The 17,348-nt window shown below is 43.2% G+C and overlaps 1 protein-coding gene across 1 annotated transcript; it reads right to left on the minus strand.

Annotated features, from left to right (window-relative positions):
- Window positions 1-335: 335 nt before the first annotated feature.
- On the minus strand, window positions 336-15,437 carry FBXO7 (F-box protein 7). The gene is made up of 9 exons (XM_090043142.1): window positions 15,011-15,437; window positions 12,508-12,814; window positions 10,893-11,120; window positions 8,103-8,244; window positions 6,456-6,539; window positions 5,220-5,312; window positions 3,837-4,013; window positions 2,983-3,020; window positions 336-1,946 (listed from the first exon to the last, which is right to left on the minus strand). Exons 1-9 carry the CDS (start codon window positions 15,130-15,132, stop codon window positions 1,542-1,544), a joined length of 1,596 nt encoding a protein of 531 aa, XP_089899268.1. The 5' UTR covers window positions 15,133-15,437; the 3' UTR covers window positions 336-1,541.
- Between the last annotated feature and the right edge of the window lie 1,911 nt (window positions 15,438-17,348).

Genomic DNA, 17,348 nt, shown 5'->3' on the forward strand with positions numbered 1-17,348 from the left:
GTACCTACAGGCAAGAGGGAATATTAAATAAAAATTGGTACCAGCAAAAAAGTTATGGTTAAATCTTGACCCCAATGACATCAGTGGAAAAACTCCTACTTATTTCAGAAGGGTCAGGATTTCAAGTAAGATGGGCAACTGTACCACTGATCATTAAAACATTACATAGGTAGCAGCTATTAACATAAAACTCCTTTCATAGTAAAATATATTATTACTTTCCCAAGTGTTAAAGTACAGGATGAGAGTAGGAACCATCAGTAAACTGGTAGCTGTCATTACACGTACAAATGGTGCTGGCAACTTCAGAAGCCGTGAATGACTACTCTGAAATGTGAGGGAAAAGGTATTTATTTATTAATACATATTTAGTAGAGATCCATTTTATAATGAATTACTGCAGTTTTTCTTTAATGCAATATCTGTACGTTCATGGAACAAACCTGGTAAGTTGCTTTAGCTAGTCCCGTAAGTTACTTCCTTAATTAATATGGGAAGTCTTTACTGGTGCCGATATCACATGCTGAGATGTATTCCTTGCCTGCATCATTTAATACTGAGGTAATAGAATCGCATACCGGGCCATGTGAGAAGTCATTCTAGCTCTCCTGCTGTGATCCTGTCTCCACTGCAGCCAGGGAGGTCAGCCTATTTTATTAGTTAGTTTAGCCAGCTGAAAAAGGCTTATTCCTGCTCTGATTTTAATACATGCACATCCCCCCAAGCTGCCTCAAATGTGTTCACCTTCTACATTTACTTATTTGCAAACTCAGTCTATGGGAGAACACACACAATTTATAAGGTTTGCTGCAGATTCTTAACACGTTTGCTTGTGCTTCTCTCCCGTTTTGGGTTGCACTGTAGCATGTTTTTACTCAGCTATTTGTAAATCAAGTTGTTTTGTGTTTCATTCTCTCTGTTGTAAAGAAAACCCTGCCCTGTATTCCTTGTGCATTCAGTACCAACATAAAAACTGCTTTTTAAGTAATAAAAATAAAAAGCAACAACAACAAAAAATGTGTGGAGAATATTTTGGGAGAATTTCAAATACTCATGAGTACCATGTAAACATCAGTTCTAGCATCTCACACCATGTGGAAGAGGTGGCTTGTCTCATCAAGAGTGATTATTAGTCAAGCAGGTTAAGAAAACCCTCCTATGCCCCAAGCATTTAATATCATTATTCAGACAAAAAATAAGACCGAGAACAAGGTAGGATTTGTGCTTCAAGTGTTCTTTATCTGATGCAGCAAACATTAGGCTGGCAGGCTTCTGGTCTCTAAGCAGCACTTCACAGATGGTTAGAGAGCGAGAAGAAAAAGCAGCACAAACTGTCCCAAGTCAGAGGTCTTTGTAAAACAGCCTCCAGTTCTAGGCAGTGCAGCATAACTTCCTACAGAGATCTTGAAGTGAATCAGCTGTTGTGGTCAAGACGCCATTGTGCACACACAATCTCACCATAATTGTAGAGATCTCCTGCAGCTAGAAAGGAAGCTCAGGAACTAAAATTTAAAAACCCATCAAAAAAAAAGAAGTGGCAGTCACATGAATGTGCGACGAATGTCCATCGGGCGGCCTCGGGTGGGTCTAGGGGAAAATCTGTCATTGGGACCCGCTCGTCCTGGAAGTGTTGGATTTGGCCCTGGCAGCAACCCGACTGGATCAAAATGTGGTCTGAATGGAGGAAACCGGCCTGGCGCCTCCCCTGTGCCAGGAATGAGCGAGTTAATTGGGTCTCCAACATACGGAAGTGTTGGTCTCTGGTCATATTCACCACCAATGATCATTGGAGGGTAGATAGGGTTAGGGGAGAAAGGGTTGGGAGGGAAGGGGTTTGGATAGAAGGGGCTGGGGTGGAATGGAATGGGGTGTGGTGGAGGAGGCAGAAACATCATGTGCCGCCACCTCAGGGCTTCCTTTTTCTGCTTTAGTTTCTTCTTGTAAAGCTGCAAAAAGATTGAAAATGGATTTCAAATTCTACTTGTGCTTGCCCATCTAGCTTCACTCAAAGAGAGTTTCGCTATGAACCTATTAAAGGTGTCAGGAGCAAAAGACAGTTCACTATCGGGTTTTCACTGCACATACATAAATAACAGGGTTAGCCAACAGGCCTATATTTAAACTACAGGACTGCTTCGATTCACGCTGACAGTCCTGATGAGCCAGAAGACCTTCCTGTAGTAAGTGTGTTGAGTAGGTTTCTCCCCACAGACTCCCATCCAGATTAGCCTGCAACCCTCCATGTATGCATTTATGTTAAAATACTGGCATAGCACCACTGAAATATTTCAGGTTACACCAAAAATAAATTTGGCAGTTAAGTGGTCTAAAACTGCCAAACAAAATAAACTATATGAAATACAACAGAGAGGAAGGTCATATATATCACAGCCACTGATAGTTACTTACAACTAAGGTACTAACACTTTTTTACTTGATGATCTTTAAATTTTGTACAGTTATACACATTTTAGTGACAGGAAAGAGGCAAAGTAGCTTGCCCAAGCTGACAGAGAAAGCCCCTTGCTCCTCATCTCTTGTTGTAGTCACTAAAGGATACTGCCTCCGTAGCTAAAAGGCTCAGCTGAGAATGGCAAGATTCACTTTTTAATAGGGATGCAGTGTTTAAAACTCAGTCACTAAAGGTTATGTCTACACAGCAGTTTAGTGGCAAAAAGACAGGCCTTGAGTTCTAGAGTACAGTGAAATCCTCCTTCACAAGCCTCGATCCCAAAACAACCACCATCCCTCCTGCCAAGAACTCAATGAAACCTCCTGCAGAGACCCTGAAACCTACTTTGAGACTTGGCCATAGCACTCAGTGACGCAACACATTCTTCCCTGCTCCAATAGATTGTGCTGCACATGCAAAGACCTCACTACCTCTGCCACATTTGACCCTTCAAGCCTGTCATTCATTTTTAAGCTCACACAGACACATCCCAAAAGTTATATGTAAAAAATGAATCAATAGCAACCTACTTCTTTCCAGTCTGTGTCACGAGGCCTGGCAATAGGATCTGTTAAGGAGAGGAATAAGAGTCAAGAAATTTACATCAAAAATAAATAAATAAATAAATAAATAAAATCACGTTCATGACTGAGCAGACAGATTTGGCTTTTAACTTTGGGGGCTCTATACAGGAGTTAGATCAACCCCCACATTTCCATACAAAAAACAATGATTTTTTGGAGCTATTGGAATTTCCATAAAATGTACAGGCATTCACTATACAGTCTATTTGTTCTCTCTGTTCCACATCAAATATGTATTCGTGAAGTAGGAAAATCCCCAAAATACTGTCATTGACAGTTCTGGACTTGTGACAGAACTTTGCCACTCAATTCCAGCTACCTGATTTCTTACATAAGCTCTTGGGAAAGATGCTGACAAAGGGTCTCTACCCCCATCCTGTTAACTTTGCAATAAAGAACCTGGATAGCTATAGAAACAACTGAAAATAAGGAGTTAGGCACCATGTGAGGTAGTTCTCTGTGGTCCATCACCAAGTGCTTGGCAGACCATCTTGTTTCCTTCAGTCCAAGAACCACCGAAAGAAGCATCTAACTATATGATGCCTCCAAGTGACTGACATTGGCTAGTATTAAATTAATATAATTAATTATAATTATAATTATAATATTATATTATAATTATATATTATAATTAATTATAATTAATAATTACAATTCACTTTCCAGTTAAGGCACAAAAGTAGGTACCTGAGGAACCCCTTGTCAACCTGTGTTTTAAAAGAAGCAGAGAAAGTGACAGCTTTGACCTTGTTCACATAGGCACATACATAATTAGGAGAAAGGGGACATGTAAGAAATACCTCGGAAATCCCGCAGGTATATAAATCTCCACAAAAGCTGGTCATTTGAAGCTGTGTAGAGGTCACGGCAAACAGCAGACAGAGAGACGAGAGCACGGACGTCTAGCAGTCTGAAAATCCGTAGCTTCAGCTCAAGAGGAAGGACCACTAAGCCAAACACATCTGGCAGGTTCAAAGCTGGAGTAGTGACAGAAAACAGGAGCATCATTTGCAATGCCTGAATCTTCCCTGTTCCCAAAGGTTCCTTCTCATTTTTTGAAAATTATGATGGCTTTTGGTCAATTCATTTTTTTCATGGAGCTTTCAGATGCATAAGTTACTTAAAGAAGTGCTGTTATGTGACTGAAGAAGGATCCATTCTGCACATGCAGTCAACAAAATGTAAATACAGCACCGGTACGTCTTTGTTCCACACTACTGTCCGTCATAACTCCAAGAAATGCCTAGAGACGCTAACTCATGTTTAAAGGGTACAGAAGAGAAATGGATTGGAAAAAATAATGGCAATACTTTTCAATTTCACTAATTCACATAAGACATAGTCATTCATTCCTGTAAAAACCAAAATGAAATTGCAAAGAATCCAATTGGGTGAGTTTACACTTTGATGAAAAACTTGGTGATAAAGTTGAGATACATTTATAGCAGTTCCTAAGTAAAATATCCTTTATTATAACTACACAAGCATCAAGTTAGGTTGCCTTCATATCAACAATATCACTCCTAAAGTTAGTACTACATCTTGTGTTCTATACAACTTTTCCCTTATTAAAAAGTACAGATCAACAGAACAGGGCTCCAGCAAAGTTAACACTTTGACGATGACAAGTTAACAGCCTGCACCACACATGGAAAATTATTTTTTTCTGGCTCTATCAGCAACAGAAAAGAACTTCATCTTACTATTTGACAACTGAATGTTCTTCTTATCTTGACTTCTACTCGTAGTTTCAGATTTTAATCACTTTACTAACATTTCTATGAAGGAGATGATGTTAATTTAAATATCTTTAGAAGCTAGTAAATTTCTCTAGCTTTGCTCTATGTAGCTATCACTAGTTATTTGGGACTCCTCCCATTTACACCCCAGCACACAATAACATGCCAACTCCTGTTTCTAGATCAGTGATCTCAACCAGGGTACTGCCAGATCTTTTGAAGGGTGACGTGACATAAGCCAATAAGCTAAGCTGATAAGTCAGGCTCAGGCCTGTCCCTGCCTGGACAAGCCCCCACCCCTACTGCTCAGCCCCTGTATAAAAGTGAGGTAAGCACTGTAATATTGTTGTTTGAAATTGAGTGCTACTCAGTTTACAACAAGTATGGACGGGTGCCTCAAGTCCAGAAAAGTTGAAAACCACTCTTCTAGATGTTCTCATTCACCTTGTCGGGCAGCAGCCAGAAGAGGGTACACAAGCTGGTCTTTAAAGAGGCGGGATAGTTTCTGAAGATCTCTGTATACCCCTGCAACATTTTCTGTCAAAATAAAAAAGAAGGGAAGAGTTTAACATTAGTAAGTTACTGCAAGAGAACCAGGCAAAGGCTTATGGATATAGTTTGGGTCATTACCTTAAAAAAGAAAAAAGAATGGATGCATAGTTCGTTCTATCAAGACTCAGAAGTTGCTTAGCAGGTAACAATATGGGCACAAAATAACAACACGATAAAAGTACTGATGGGCCAAGAAACCTGTATTTATGTGGAAGTAGCCAGTGCTTTCTATTTGCATTTGAGGGCACCAGAAGAAAATATTTGGATAGTTTAGAACAAATGTGCTCCCGTGCTCTTCTGCCAGATTCCAGGCACAGAAAAGATATACACCTGAGATGCAGGCCCCTACTCAGCAAGTTCTAACATGAGTGGTTGCCTATTGTCTGTATCAAGCAGCCAAATGCTGTGATCTTGGATACACTTCACTGCTTAGCTGTCCTTTTATAGCCTTTCCAATAAAGTCTTGTTGTATCAGTAACTACCCAGGATACAGCACAGCAAACTGAAGCTACTGGCAACACAGCAGTCACACATACTGTATAGAACAAAAGAGCAGTCAGGTCTGTGCCGATATAAAAATCCAGATTTCTTTCCAATCAGATTTTTCCTCTATTTTTGGCATCCTGGAGTGATAAGTAATCAGCACATACTTTCCACTAAGAACAACATGTTTTATGGCACTACAGTTATCTTAAACAAGACAGAGTTAATGTTACTCACCCTGACCCCTCAACTATCACAGAGAGAAAACAATAAAAAGAGCAGGTCCTGGATAGTCCCTTGCTGCTGCCTTAGTGACATTATATACATCCATTCCATAGAAACAGGAGCCCCACAAACAATGGACACATACTCAAGCAGGGGACCCAGGGCATCTCCAGATTTTTCGCTTCCATAGATCATCATGGAAACTCAAGTCATCTTAACAGCAAAATTCTCAGTAAGTGGCTACACTCTCTTTTTCCCCTCAAAATCATGGCCCGCTACCAGCTGACCTATTGGTTATCCACTTTCTTTATAACCACCTTTGGCAACTCACTCCTCTCTTTCAAATTTCTGCTTTATTAACTGCTTCCTTCCCTCATATTTCAGCCTGCTCTCTCAAAAAAACCATGGTTAGCATCATACCTGGTTTCTGAAAGCAAACAAATGATGATGGCAACAGCTGTATTCTCTTCACACTTTTAATTTCTTTGTTGATTTTTAAAGTTGCTGTAAATAAAAATAAAAAGAAGAAAAAAAAAACATGTTTAGAGATGACTAAGATCAAGCCCATCACTATCTTACCTTTGGAGACATCTTTAGTTTTAGCTCCCCCAACCATTCTCCGTTTGAAGCCAAGGGGAGGTGGGAATTGGACAGATCCAACATTGCCCAGCACATAGCCAACTGCTTCACAAAAAAAAGAGGCAGCTAGAATAGCACAGAAGAGAAAGATCTTTATAACCCCAGACCAGTGCTACAACAGTTTATCAACTAAAGGAGGTAGCAATGGTACAGTGTACCATTTTTTTCCTAACAACAACATTAAGAGAAAGATTAGCTTATATTTTACACCCTAACAAGCAATCATTGATCCTTGTCATTAGATGAACACTGTATACAGGAAACCCTCACCATTTGCAGGTTCGGCATTCATGGTTTCAAATATTTGTGAATGCTGAACCAGTTTCTTAAATACACTTAAAGAAGCTCCTCAGGATCTCCGCACTTGCCGCTGCTGGGCTCCCACCAGCGCTGCTGGGCTCCAGCCAGAGCAACCATGCCCCCCAGCCGCTGGGGGCACTGCATTCACGAACACAGACTGCATTCATGACCACAGTGCCTTATTCACAGGGCTTACAAGAACATATCCTCCGTGAATGGCGAGGGTCGCCTATACAAGGTAGTTACTGCATTGTTGTATATCCAAGCGAGCAGTACTCCTGGCCGACCAAAACGTTAGGATATAATCTTGGAGAACAGGTGCATGTATCTTGAACAATGTTATATATTGTGCATATGATCACGGCTTTTTTTTTTTTAAATATACTTCTTAAAGAACTGAACCTTTGTATTCTCAGACATAAACCAAGGTCAAAATTAACACCAACTCTGCTAAATGAAACATTATGTATAAAAGAAATCTCTAAATGATACGGAAGTCAGTTTAAGAAAAAGGAATTCTGTTAGTTTTCTGTAGTGAATACTGGTAGTTCTAATGAGCTGAAGATATGGGACCATTCTTAAAGGCATTCTTAAAGCAATTTATGAGAGAAACATGGCAAAGGAATAAGTTTGGAATTTGTCAACCAAACTTCACAAATATCAGGGGATAGGATAAATAAAGTACAGCTATACAGAGCCGACCTAGTTATTTTAATGCCTTGCACTACACTGCAAAGTGCTCAGGGGGGGAGAGAAGGAACTGATTAAAAAAAAGACTATCAGCTACTCAAAAGGCTCCCTGCATAGAAAAGCAGTGTATTGACAGGAGAGAGACAATGAACTAACACAATGGCAAGAAGGGACAAGAGCATTAAATATCAAGAGGAAGCAGCTCTTCTAGTTTATCTGCCCAGTGGGTTAAGTTGGAACACTAAAAGGACTCAAAAACAATGTTTCAGAAGGATGGTAGTTGTGATGTAGCACCACCAAAAGGGAGAAAGGGATGCGCACAAGATGATGATTCCAAAGGGGAAAATGAATGAAGTGGCCTCTTGTAACAGCACACATGGAGGCTGTAAATGTGCAAAGTCAAGGGCGAGAGCGATTTCTATGTTCTAACTAAATTACCATTTATGACAATAAGATCTCCCAAAGGCACACAAGTTAAACCAGCAGAGCCATCTTCACATAATGGGTGAGTGTACTGCAGTTTATAGACACCACAACCTCTCCATTTCTCAGGCATCAACACTGCTTTTGCTTCAGTTCCCTGTGAAATAAAAACAAAACAAAACATAAAGATAACTAACTGCATTCCCGAGCAATCTGGTCAAGGCTGGGGGGTATCGGGGGGGAGGGGAACGGGACGGGACCTAAAGCACCTCCAAAAACCTCAAGGAGTATGCACTCGACAGCATAATTAATTTGCAATCGCTACATAAAAACTAGACAATGCACATAGTGGTAATGGAGTATAAAGAGTTTAATTGCCACAAGCCTGGCCTGGGCATGTTATCATGCTTAGTTTTACCATTTATGCATACACAAGTCACACTGATAACACATTATACTATACTACTGTACTACATATTCTGTATATGCCACATTAATGAAGATGCACATTAAAACTATTCCAACGGAAGACTGTTGAGACGACTGTTATTCTTCTGTCGGAAAAAGCAAGTGCATTACTTTTTATTAATCCAAATTTACACACATGCATATGCGCGTGCACCTGCACACACTTTGCCAAGCCCATTATTCAAAGCTGGGAAATGCCAGGTTAAGACTGCCTGTCCAATATGCTAGACAGGATCATGTTAGTGTTTCTGTGCAAAAAGTACATCTCACCTGGAGAAAAATGGTGAAACACTGAAACCTTGGGCTCTATTCCAGGCTCTGGAGGGCAATGGACTTTAAAGCAAGCACCAATTCTTCTGCCTACTTCCATTTAACTTGGCCCCTTCCTCCATCTCTTCCCTGTACCAAGCCCAATTTTCCTCTACAGAATTTGCATCATATTTCAGCACCTTCTCCACTGGCTCTTTTCCTAGTGTTTTTTACAGAGCTACCTAACTCCTTATGAGAGTATCTCCCTTTCCCCCACATCTTTGTGAGCCTTCCCCACTGATTATCAGTCCTAATTTGTTACACCAACCAGCCCCAGTCTTCTCCCGTGGCTCCCAATCAATCAATCAATCTCTATACCCAAGGTAGCCTAGTCTCCCTCTCACCCCAGTTCCCCCACCTGCCTCCTGCCAACCTTCAGTTCCAGTCTAGCTCTTTGTCCCAATCTACTTCCCCCAAAGGTTCAAGGGAAGTCCTGTTTAGCTCTGCATTGCAGCATGCCCAGTGCTGACAGAACCTGGAGGGAATCTACCTATTCAAATACAAGGTCTCTACTGAGTGAACCACAACTTTTTAAACACTCTCACTTGGCCAAATTTGGACAGATTTTCACAAAATGCCACAGAGTTCCCCACTCTGGGCAACTTCAGGTCCCCTTCTCTGAAGCTTGTGGGTGCTAGAGCTTTTCAAAGAAAAAGTCATGAGAATTTAAAGTGGCAGAACAATATTTCTCTCTAGCCGCTCTCAGAACTGGACAAACCATTCTGACTGGAATTACTAAAATAAATACATACATAAAGCAGCTTAGAAAATTCCAGCCTATGTGGTTAGTTTTGGGTAACACAATACAAAACTGAGGGGGCCTTAGAATAGGAAATCTCAGCCAGTCTAATAAAGGAAGTTACCAACCCCACCTATAATATCCAGACTTTTTTTCACTAAATCCTGAGCTTCTACTAGTCAAAAACAAGTATTCTAAATATCCTCCCCTGAGTATGCATATGTTAGAAATCATAGGTATGTATTTATAAAATGGATCAAATCAGGCAATATTAAAACTAGCTGAAAAGAATTCCTAAATGTAACTGAATCAATTATGCAAACATACAGTTATATTTGTGTGTGGCCCTAAGAAAGCCAGGACTTTTAGAATCCTACACTAGAACAAAAAAAAAAAATGGAGTCTCCACTCACACTTCAAAAAGACTCTCCATTTCATCAAGGGAACCCTAATTTAATCTCACACAGGGAGTATACAACAATTTTAAATACAGCTGGACAATGTTTATTTCCTCATAATTTTGTGCTACAAGCTTCTATTTCCTATAGCCAAGCCTACTGGCTGACATGGACAGACACAGTTCACAGTGGCTATGACTACAATGTTTTACGGTATCTTAACACTAGGGACAAAAGGAGGTGTATAGGCTTACCATATGTAGAGATAAGGAGATTTAGACATCTAACTCCCCAACACTCACTTAAATCAATTGGTGTCAGACCCCCTAAACTAGGCAGGCAGTTATATTTGTTGATAAGGGCCCTTTAAACTATATTAATCCCCATCTGAGTTGTGAACAAGTGCAACAATGAAATGGTGGGACAAGCAGATAACCATTCCTATGAATCCTGTTTCCAGGTGATATGCAGTGTTAGTTCGAAAGATATATTTTTCTTACGAAGAAGCTGGTGGGAAGGTGGAGCACACACCAACACATGGTTACTTGAATAAAAAAAACAATATAAATGCACACAGACTCTATTTCTAAATTTAAGCTAAGCATCATCCCTCTACATACAAGTTAAGCAGATGACACCCTCCTACTTTTATAGTCCAGCAGAAAGGCCAGGAGTTGAACAGAAGGCTGTACTGTTCTTTCTACTTTAACGTACACCAGCAAGATAAGCTAAGAAAGCTAGTACTTCAGATGCCCATAGCTGCTCATACTGGTGGAAACAACCAGCAGTAGATCTTGGAGGATAAGACAAATAAAAAAGTTGTTATATTCCTGACAGTCCACAGGGTTTCTCCTACTGAACAAGAAGCTTCTCTTTCAGTTCTGTACTTACCTGAGGTACATATCCTGTCTCCATCATAAGAAGATGTACCAGAACAATCAAGGCATCAATAGCACTGGTACATTCAGCAGAGTGGTAGAGAGTCTCCAGGGAATGTGGCACTTCTCCGTCCACAGCTTCACTGCACAGCATTGGTTCAGAGGGATAGGAACTGGTGCCTTCCTCCAGATCCACATCATCTGGGACTAGCCCAGAGGCAAACTCTAGGCTGGGTCCTGCCTTAAAGGGACAAAAATAAAAAATAAAAAAAATAAAAAAAATCAACACAAAATTCAAAAAGTAATCCCCGCACATGCATTACACTGATAAAAGTTTCTCCAGTCCTCTAGTTTCTCCAGTCTTTGATTGTACTGGATTTCATTCTTGGCTCTACCAAAAACTCCTTGTATCAGTTATGCCAAGTCACTGATTCTTTGTAATGGGACCACCACCATGACTACTTTCTTTGATTTCTCTATTTCTAATGCAAGTCCATCAGGGCAGGGTCTGACTTCATGGTGTGCAATACTGTAATGGGCTTCCTGCCACTACCTTAATACAAAAAAGATACTAAGCTACACAAGGTGCCTAAAGCAGCATACAGAGCACAAGTCTACACCACAGGATATCATCCTTTAGTTAAACTCTCTCAAAATGACATATCTAAGAATCTTTGCAACTGGAATAGGCCCAGAAGCCTGAAAATAATTTACCAGATGAGCCTATCCCTCCAAAAGCTGTGCATGTTGCTGCCTTCACCTTGCTTTTCTTTGTTTTATGACACTTAAGATCACTTGGAAACTTGCCTATGGTTTTTTCTTAAAATTTTAGGGGAAAAGCATACTTGAAGGGGGAGGAGAGGTTCTCTTTCATATGCATACAAAATAGAAATGAGTGCACAATTTAATATTTTAAAATTCATTGAAATAAGGAGCTTGACTTCTAAAGTATATTGTGGCTCTGGGCATCTCCCCCACATTTTTCCTACATTTCAGAAGTTACTTCCTCATATATTTATTTTGCATAATACTAAGGCAAACATATTAAGATTTATTTTTTCAAGTTGAAGGCCACACAAAGGCTCTCCATATTCTCCATACTTCTTTACAATTTGCGTTTAGGATTGGTCCCAACACATTAAGTTACTTGGTTTTAAAATTCCTTAAAAAAAAACACTATAACCTCTAAACTACAGGCCTTAGCACAACAGATGGAAATAGGAATCACTCACTTCTCCAGTGCACATTACATCATAGTGGCTAAGTTCATTGGGAGAACCTCTCCTGATATATGCTACAATTTGCTTTCACAGTAAAGAAGAGTATGTGGTGTAAGAAATACAACTCTAACACTCCTAAAAAGGGGTGCATATTGTTGTAGAAATCTAATGATTTGTAAAGGGCCCAGGTGACAGGTAAAACACCCTGAAACCATTTAACTAAATTTTCTGGCATGGACAAACTTCAGCAGATTATAAACTGGGACAAAGCACCAGACTAATGAGTCACTGATCATACACCGAGCAAGCAGTGAGAATCACAATGCTTCAGGCTTATGCGCAGCTAAGCGGTCTAGCAATGAACATTATAAACATGGCATATCATCATCTGTGCACCGCAGTCCTTACCATATCAATATCATCATTCTTCTCATCTTCACTTGGAGCTTTATGGTCTTCAGATGGTCCATTCTGCCTGCTTTCTTCTGAACTGCTGATCTGACCTTGGCTGATGTTCGAGATGGACGGTTCATGATTATTCTGGAGCTGGGGAGGAGGTGAAGACGAGTGTGGAGATAGGCTGGGTGCTGCATTGGTCTCTTCCAGTAACAAACATATCAAATCCCCTGAAACGATTCCATATGAAGCCAGGGTCTCCTGGTCTTCAGTAAGGGCATCTTTGTTGTTCAATGTTATTGCAAACTGGGTATCAGAACTGCAGAGACAGAAATAAACTGCTAGGACATGTGCACTAGCATCCCTTTAAATTATTCATTCCAACTACACAAAATATAGTAGTAGTAGTAGTAAACTGCTTTGTTAAGCCTGAAACCCAGTCTCAATCAGCCCCATGCTAAAGGAAGTGCTGGAAAAATAAATGAGCATAATATAAATCTTTGACACAGACTAATATAAGTCCCTCTGTTTTTCTCTTTATGATATGTTTACCTAATGCACAGAAACTTAAAAAGTGTGAGTACTTAGGAGTAGGTATGAGCGTGCCTGCTTTCCAAAAACTGCCTTAGTCTGCAATGTGCCCTTACAAAACAAATGCATCTGGAAGCCCCCCTATCATCTTGGGCAAATCAGAGCAGAAGTCTTCCCTTTGTGGCCAGCTAATTTTTAAAACAAAGGCCTAACAGTCTAAGCCCCCTCGCTTTCCAGTTAAATCAATGCATTTGTTTCAAGAAGCCACATGCGACCTCCCACCTACAATTACAAAGGTGAGCTGTGGGCAAAGCTCTTTCAGTGCATGATTATGTTCTGATGGCACAAAAAGCCATCAGCAGAGATCCTGGTTTTCCCTGGTAAAAAAAAAAAAAACACCAAAAAAACCCCAGTTTTTGGTTTTAAGAAAGTAACCCCAAATCCATTTTCCATGATCAAAATGAAACACCATTATATGATCACAGATGTACATCATTTGTGCACAGATGATGAAGAGTGTGTGTGTGTGTGCGTGTGTGTGTGTGTGTGCACGCACATGCATTTTAATCACAGAGAAATGTGGATTTTGGATTCCTTTTTTAAAACTGAAAAAAAATTTTTTTTTTTTTAAATTAGACAAAACCAGGCCATCACTTAATAGAAAAAGTTCCCTTCTTGGGTGAGTCCTGTAGGAGCCTCTAAATACTACTCTGCAATTAAGGCCCAGTGGACTGGTAGCATACACGTATACTGGCTGTGAAACACTTTACTTCAGTGTGGCAGATTGAATGGGTTTGCAGCAGAGGAGCAAGAGTTCATTGCTGTGGCTACTTTTCACCAAATTTCTCTGCACGAAAGTTTAGAGATAAATGTGTCAAGATAAAATGTATTACATGAAGGGGAAAAAAAAAAAAAAAGCAATTGAGACAAGGATTTTGGGGATGGGAGTGGGTGATATTTTATATTGGTTCCAGTACATGGCTGGGAGAAATTTTAGACAAGCTTTCAGATGCAAGAAAACTTGCCACAAAATCTCACCCAACCTTACAGTAGGTCACACAAGACACACGACCCACTGCCCTCAGAAAAACCCTTGCCTTTTGACTATTTCCTTGACCCTCACAGCTACACCATCGCTCCAGTACTACCGAGAAAATAAACTGGCTACCAGCTAGCCTGAAGAGGAGGCACATTTCAGGTAACAGAGTTCATTCCAGATCAGTGTTTCTCAACCTGGCGTTTTAGGCCCAAGACAACCCTTCTTAGATCGAAGCCCTGCCTAAGAAAATGCCGGCTCTTAGCCTTCACTAAATTTTTGTTGACAGAAAAAACGATGGTGATTTTCCTGTTGTGAACAGCTCAGGTCGGCAGGTCTCTAACACCGAGGAGGATGCGTACGGGAAAAGCACCAGGTTTGTCTTGCGAATGGTGCATGCCTCACAGCGCAGACAAAACATGGCAGCCACAGCACCCCTGAAAGGTTCAGGGGGCAACACCCGGGAGGGGGAGATCAACTGGTGAAGAAACAGAGGGTTGAGCCTCTCCGAGCCCATAAGGGTGACTCCAGTGACAGAGATAGCCACAAACGTCTGCTGCAACAAGGGTGGTGGCAGCATGGCGCCCAGGGGACCCGCCTGGGGTACCACTGGGGGGCACAGCTCCACCCACCTCAGAGGTCCCCCAGAGGCAGGCCCCGCCCACAGCCCTATGTCACGCAACCACGTGCCACGTGCCAGCGCCCCCCCTCGCAGCAGCCTCGCCTTCGCCAGAGGGTGGGGGAGGAAGCCAGCGCGCGGCCGGGTCACGTGACCCCTCCTCTCAGTCCCCGTGCTGCCCTCGGGGGTCCCAGCAGCCCGCGGGCAAAGCTGTCTAGCGCACTGGCGGCGCCCCGACCCGCCGAAGGGCTGCGGAGAGGGTGCAAAGCTGCGACCCCCACATGCTACAGCCCGACCGCCACGCCCCTCCCCCGGTGGTTGGGCCGTACCTGTACCCCCACGCGGGCAGCACGGCCTGGCACAGGTGCGCGCGCAGCTCCCCCAGCGTTGGCTCCGCCCCCCCCACCTCGAGCGGAGCCGTCCGCTTCTCCAGCCGGACTCGGAGCTTCATGGCGGCGGCGGTGTCTTCTCGCTTCTGCCTAAGGATCCAACCCGGCGGAGCCGACGCAGCGCTAGCTGCTGCTGGGGGGTGGTGTTGTTTTGGGTTGGTGACGCCGCTTTCTCACTCCATGGGAGCCCCGCCCCGGTCTCGCCCCTAGGTCATGGGGCGCGCCCCCTGCTCCCTGCCCTACAGGTGACGTTGGGGATCGATGATTCGGCGATCTTCACAGGGCCCGTCCTGCGAGCGCGCACGAACGCAGGTGGTGGGTAGGGCTGGACTGCGCAGGCGCACATCGATGATCGGGTGCTCGGCTAGGTCCCGCGCATGCGTCGTAGGCTCCAATCCAAGTGGAGTGGTGGGTGTGGGGAAGAGGCGTGACGCAGGATCCGCGCCCGCTCTGGGTGATTGGGGGAGGAGGCAGCGAGGTCTGGCCCCACCCCCAAAGGGGAGCTAGGCGTGGCCGTTAAAACCGTTGGAGGCGGCCGCGCAAGAGACGAAATGGGACGGTACAGAGGACATGTAGTGCAGTCTCTGAGTGAGGCAGGATGCTCCCTGTCTACACCAGCCCCTGCAAACCCCTTAACCTGTTTGTAAAAGCACAGAGCGACCCCTGATATGCTTCACTTTCCCCCTTCCCAGTACACACACACTCCCCACAGCTTGACCCAGAGGGTCCTTGACCTGATGTCAGCCTCCAAGGAAATGTACTGCTCCTACACATAGAAAGCTACACCTCCACCTTTTTTCCCTACTCGGTTCCTTCTATGCAGGGTGTAGCCCTTTATGGCTATGCTCCAACTGTGTGGAGTCCCACCAGGTCTCTAATCGCTACTAGATCATTATGGCCACTGGACAGCAGGAGGGCTAGTTCCTCCTGCATGTTCCCCATGCTTGTGGCATTAGTGTACAGGCACCTGAGTCTTTCTACTCAGGCCTTCGATTTCCTGTCATGCTGAAGGAGAACTGTTCCCTCAGCTCCCACAGGAGTGGCCCTCCTGGTGTCCATATCTATGGAGCTTCCTTGTACGTCAGTCACCGAGCATTCTCCAGTCAGTGTTTCCTTGTCCCCCCAGCAATCTTAGTTTGAAGTCCTATCAAGAGTATCGGCCATCCAGACCGAGAACAGGGATTTAACCTCTCCACGTGAGGTGGATGCCATCTCTTCCCAGGAGTCCCCTCTCCCTGAAGTACGCACTGTGGTCAAGGAAACCAAAGCCCTCTTGGAGGCACCATTGTTGGAGACAAAGGTTCACTTCCTCAATGCATTCTTCCCTCCCAGTACCATGGCCTGCAATGGGGAGCACAAAGGAAAAGACTACCTGATCCTCTGACCCCTTGAGCCCAGCCCCCAGAGCCCTGTAGTCGCTCATGACCCAGTCCAGATTACTCCTGGCCATGTCATATGTTCCCACATGGATGAGGAGCATGGGGTAGTAGTCAGAGGGCCATACAGGCCTGGGGATCCTCAACAACATCTCAGATGCAGGGCCCAGGGAGGCAGCAGACCTCACAGGCTAGGGGATCCAGACAGCAGATGGGACCCTCAGTGCCCTGCAGGATGGAGTCTCCCACCACCACCACTTTGCGCCTCCTCCTGTGGGCAGCAGCACAGTACTTATCTTCCTCCTTCTCCTCTAGTGTCACCACACATGGGAAGTTATGGTTGTGATAATGGTCATGTGTCTCTGAGGGAATGAACTCACTACTACCTGGTGCCTAAAAAATTAATTTCTGGCTGCCTACCAACACTTAAAGTGCAATGCAGGACACACAGGTACACAGGCAGACTGTTCCATTCACGAAGCAATGCAATGTAGACAGTATTTGGAGTATTACCAGGTCTGAAGTAATTATGAATACGTCTCCGTGAATTGTAAAGCAGACAAACTCAGCACAAAGTGGAGTTACTCCTAGCCCATGACAGATTACTTACCGTGACCCAATAATTAGGTTTTAAAACAGATTAAGTATGGAGCAAGTTGCTTTAAGTTACTCAGGTATAATACTTGCATGTAAACAAGCTCTAAAAGTAGGGTAAAGAAAGGGCAACCTTCAGTGAGTGTGGGCATTAGGAATGCATTTAGGAGGATGGGTTCTCCCAGCTTCAAGCCCATTTACCCTGAGTTGGGGAAGCGTTGACTTCTCTATCAGGCAGCTCCATGTCAGAGCTGTTAGACAAGGCTATGTTCTTTGGGGTGAACTCTTTAAGTCTCAGTTCCCTGACT

This window comes from Crocodylus siamensis, chromosome 4 (assembly GCF_052110815.1).
Source record: "Crocodylus siamensis isolate JL-2025a chromosome 4, ASM5211081v1, whole genome shotgun sequence".
Lineage (NCBI taxonomy): Eukaryota > Metazoa > Chordata > Crocodylia > Crocodylidae > Crocodylus > Crocodylus siamensis.

Excerpts from the sequence above, each read along its gene's own strand:
- FBXO7 (XM_090043142.1), bottom strand. The coding sequence starts at position 15,132 with ATGAAGCTCCGAGTCCGGCTGGAGAAGCGGACGGCTCCGCTCGAGGTG. Across the intron at positions 12,815-15,010 it reads CTGCCCGCGTGGGGGTACAG|TTCTGATACCCAGTTTGCAA; the intron begins GTACGGCCCAAC and ends CTGTCTCTGCAG. Across the intron at positions 4,014-5,219 it reads TCTGGCTGCTGCCCGACAAG|CTTTGAACCTGCCAGATGTG; the intron begins GTGAATGAGAAC and ends TCACTACTCCAG.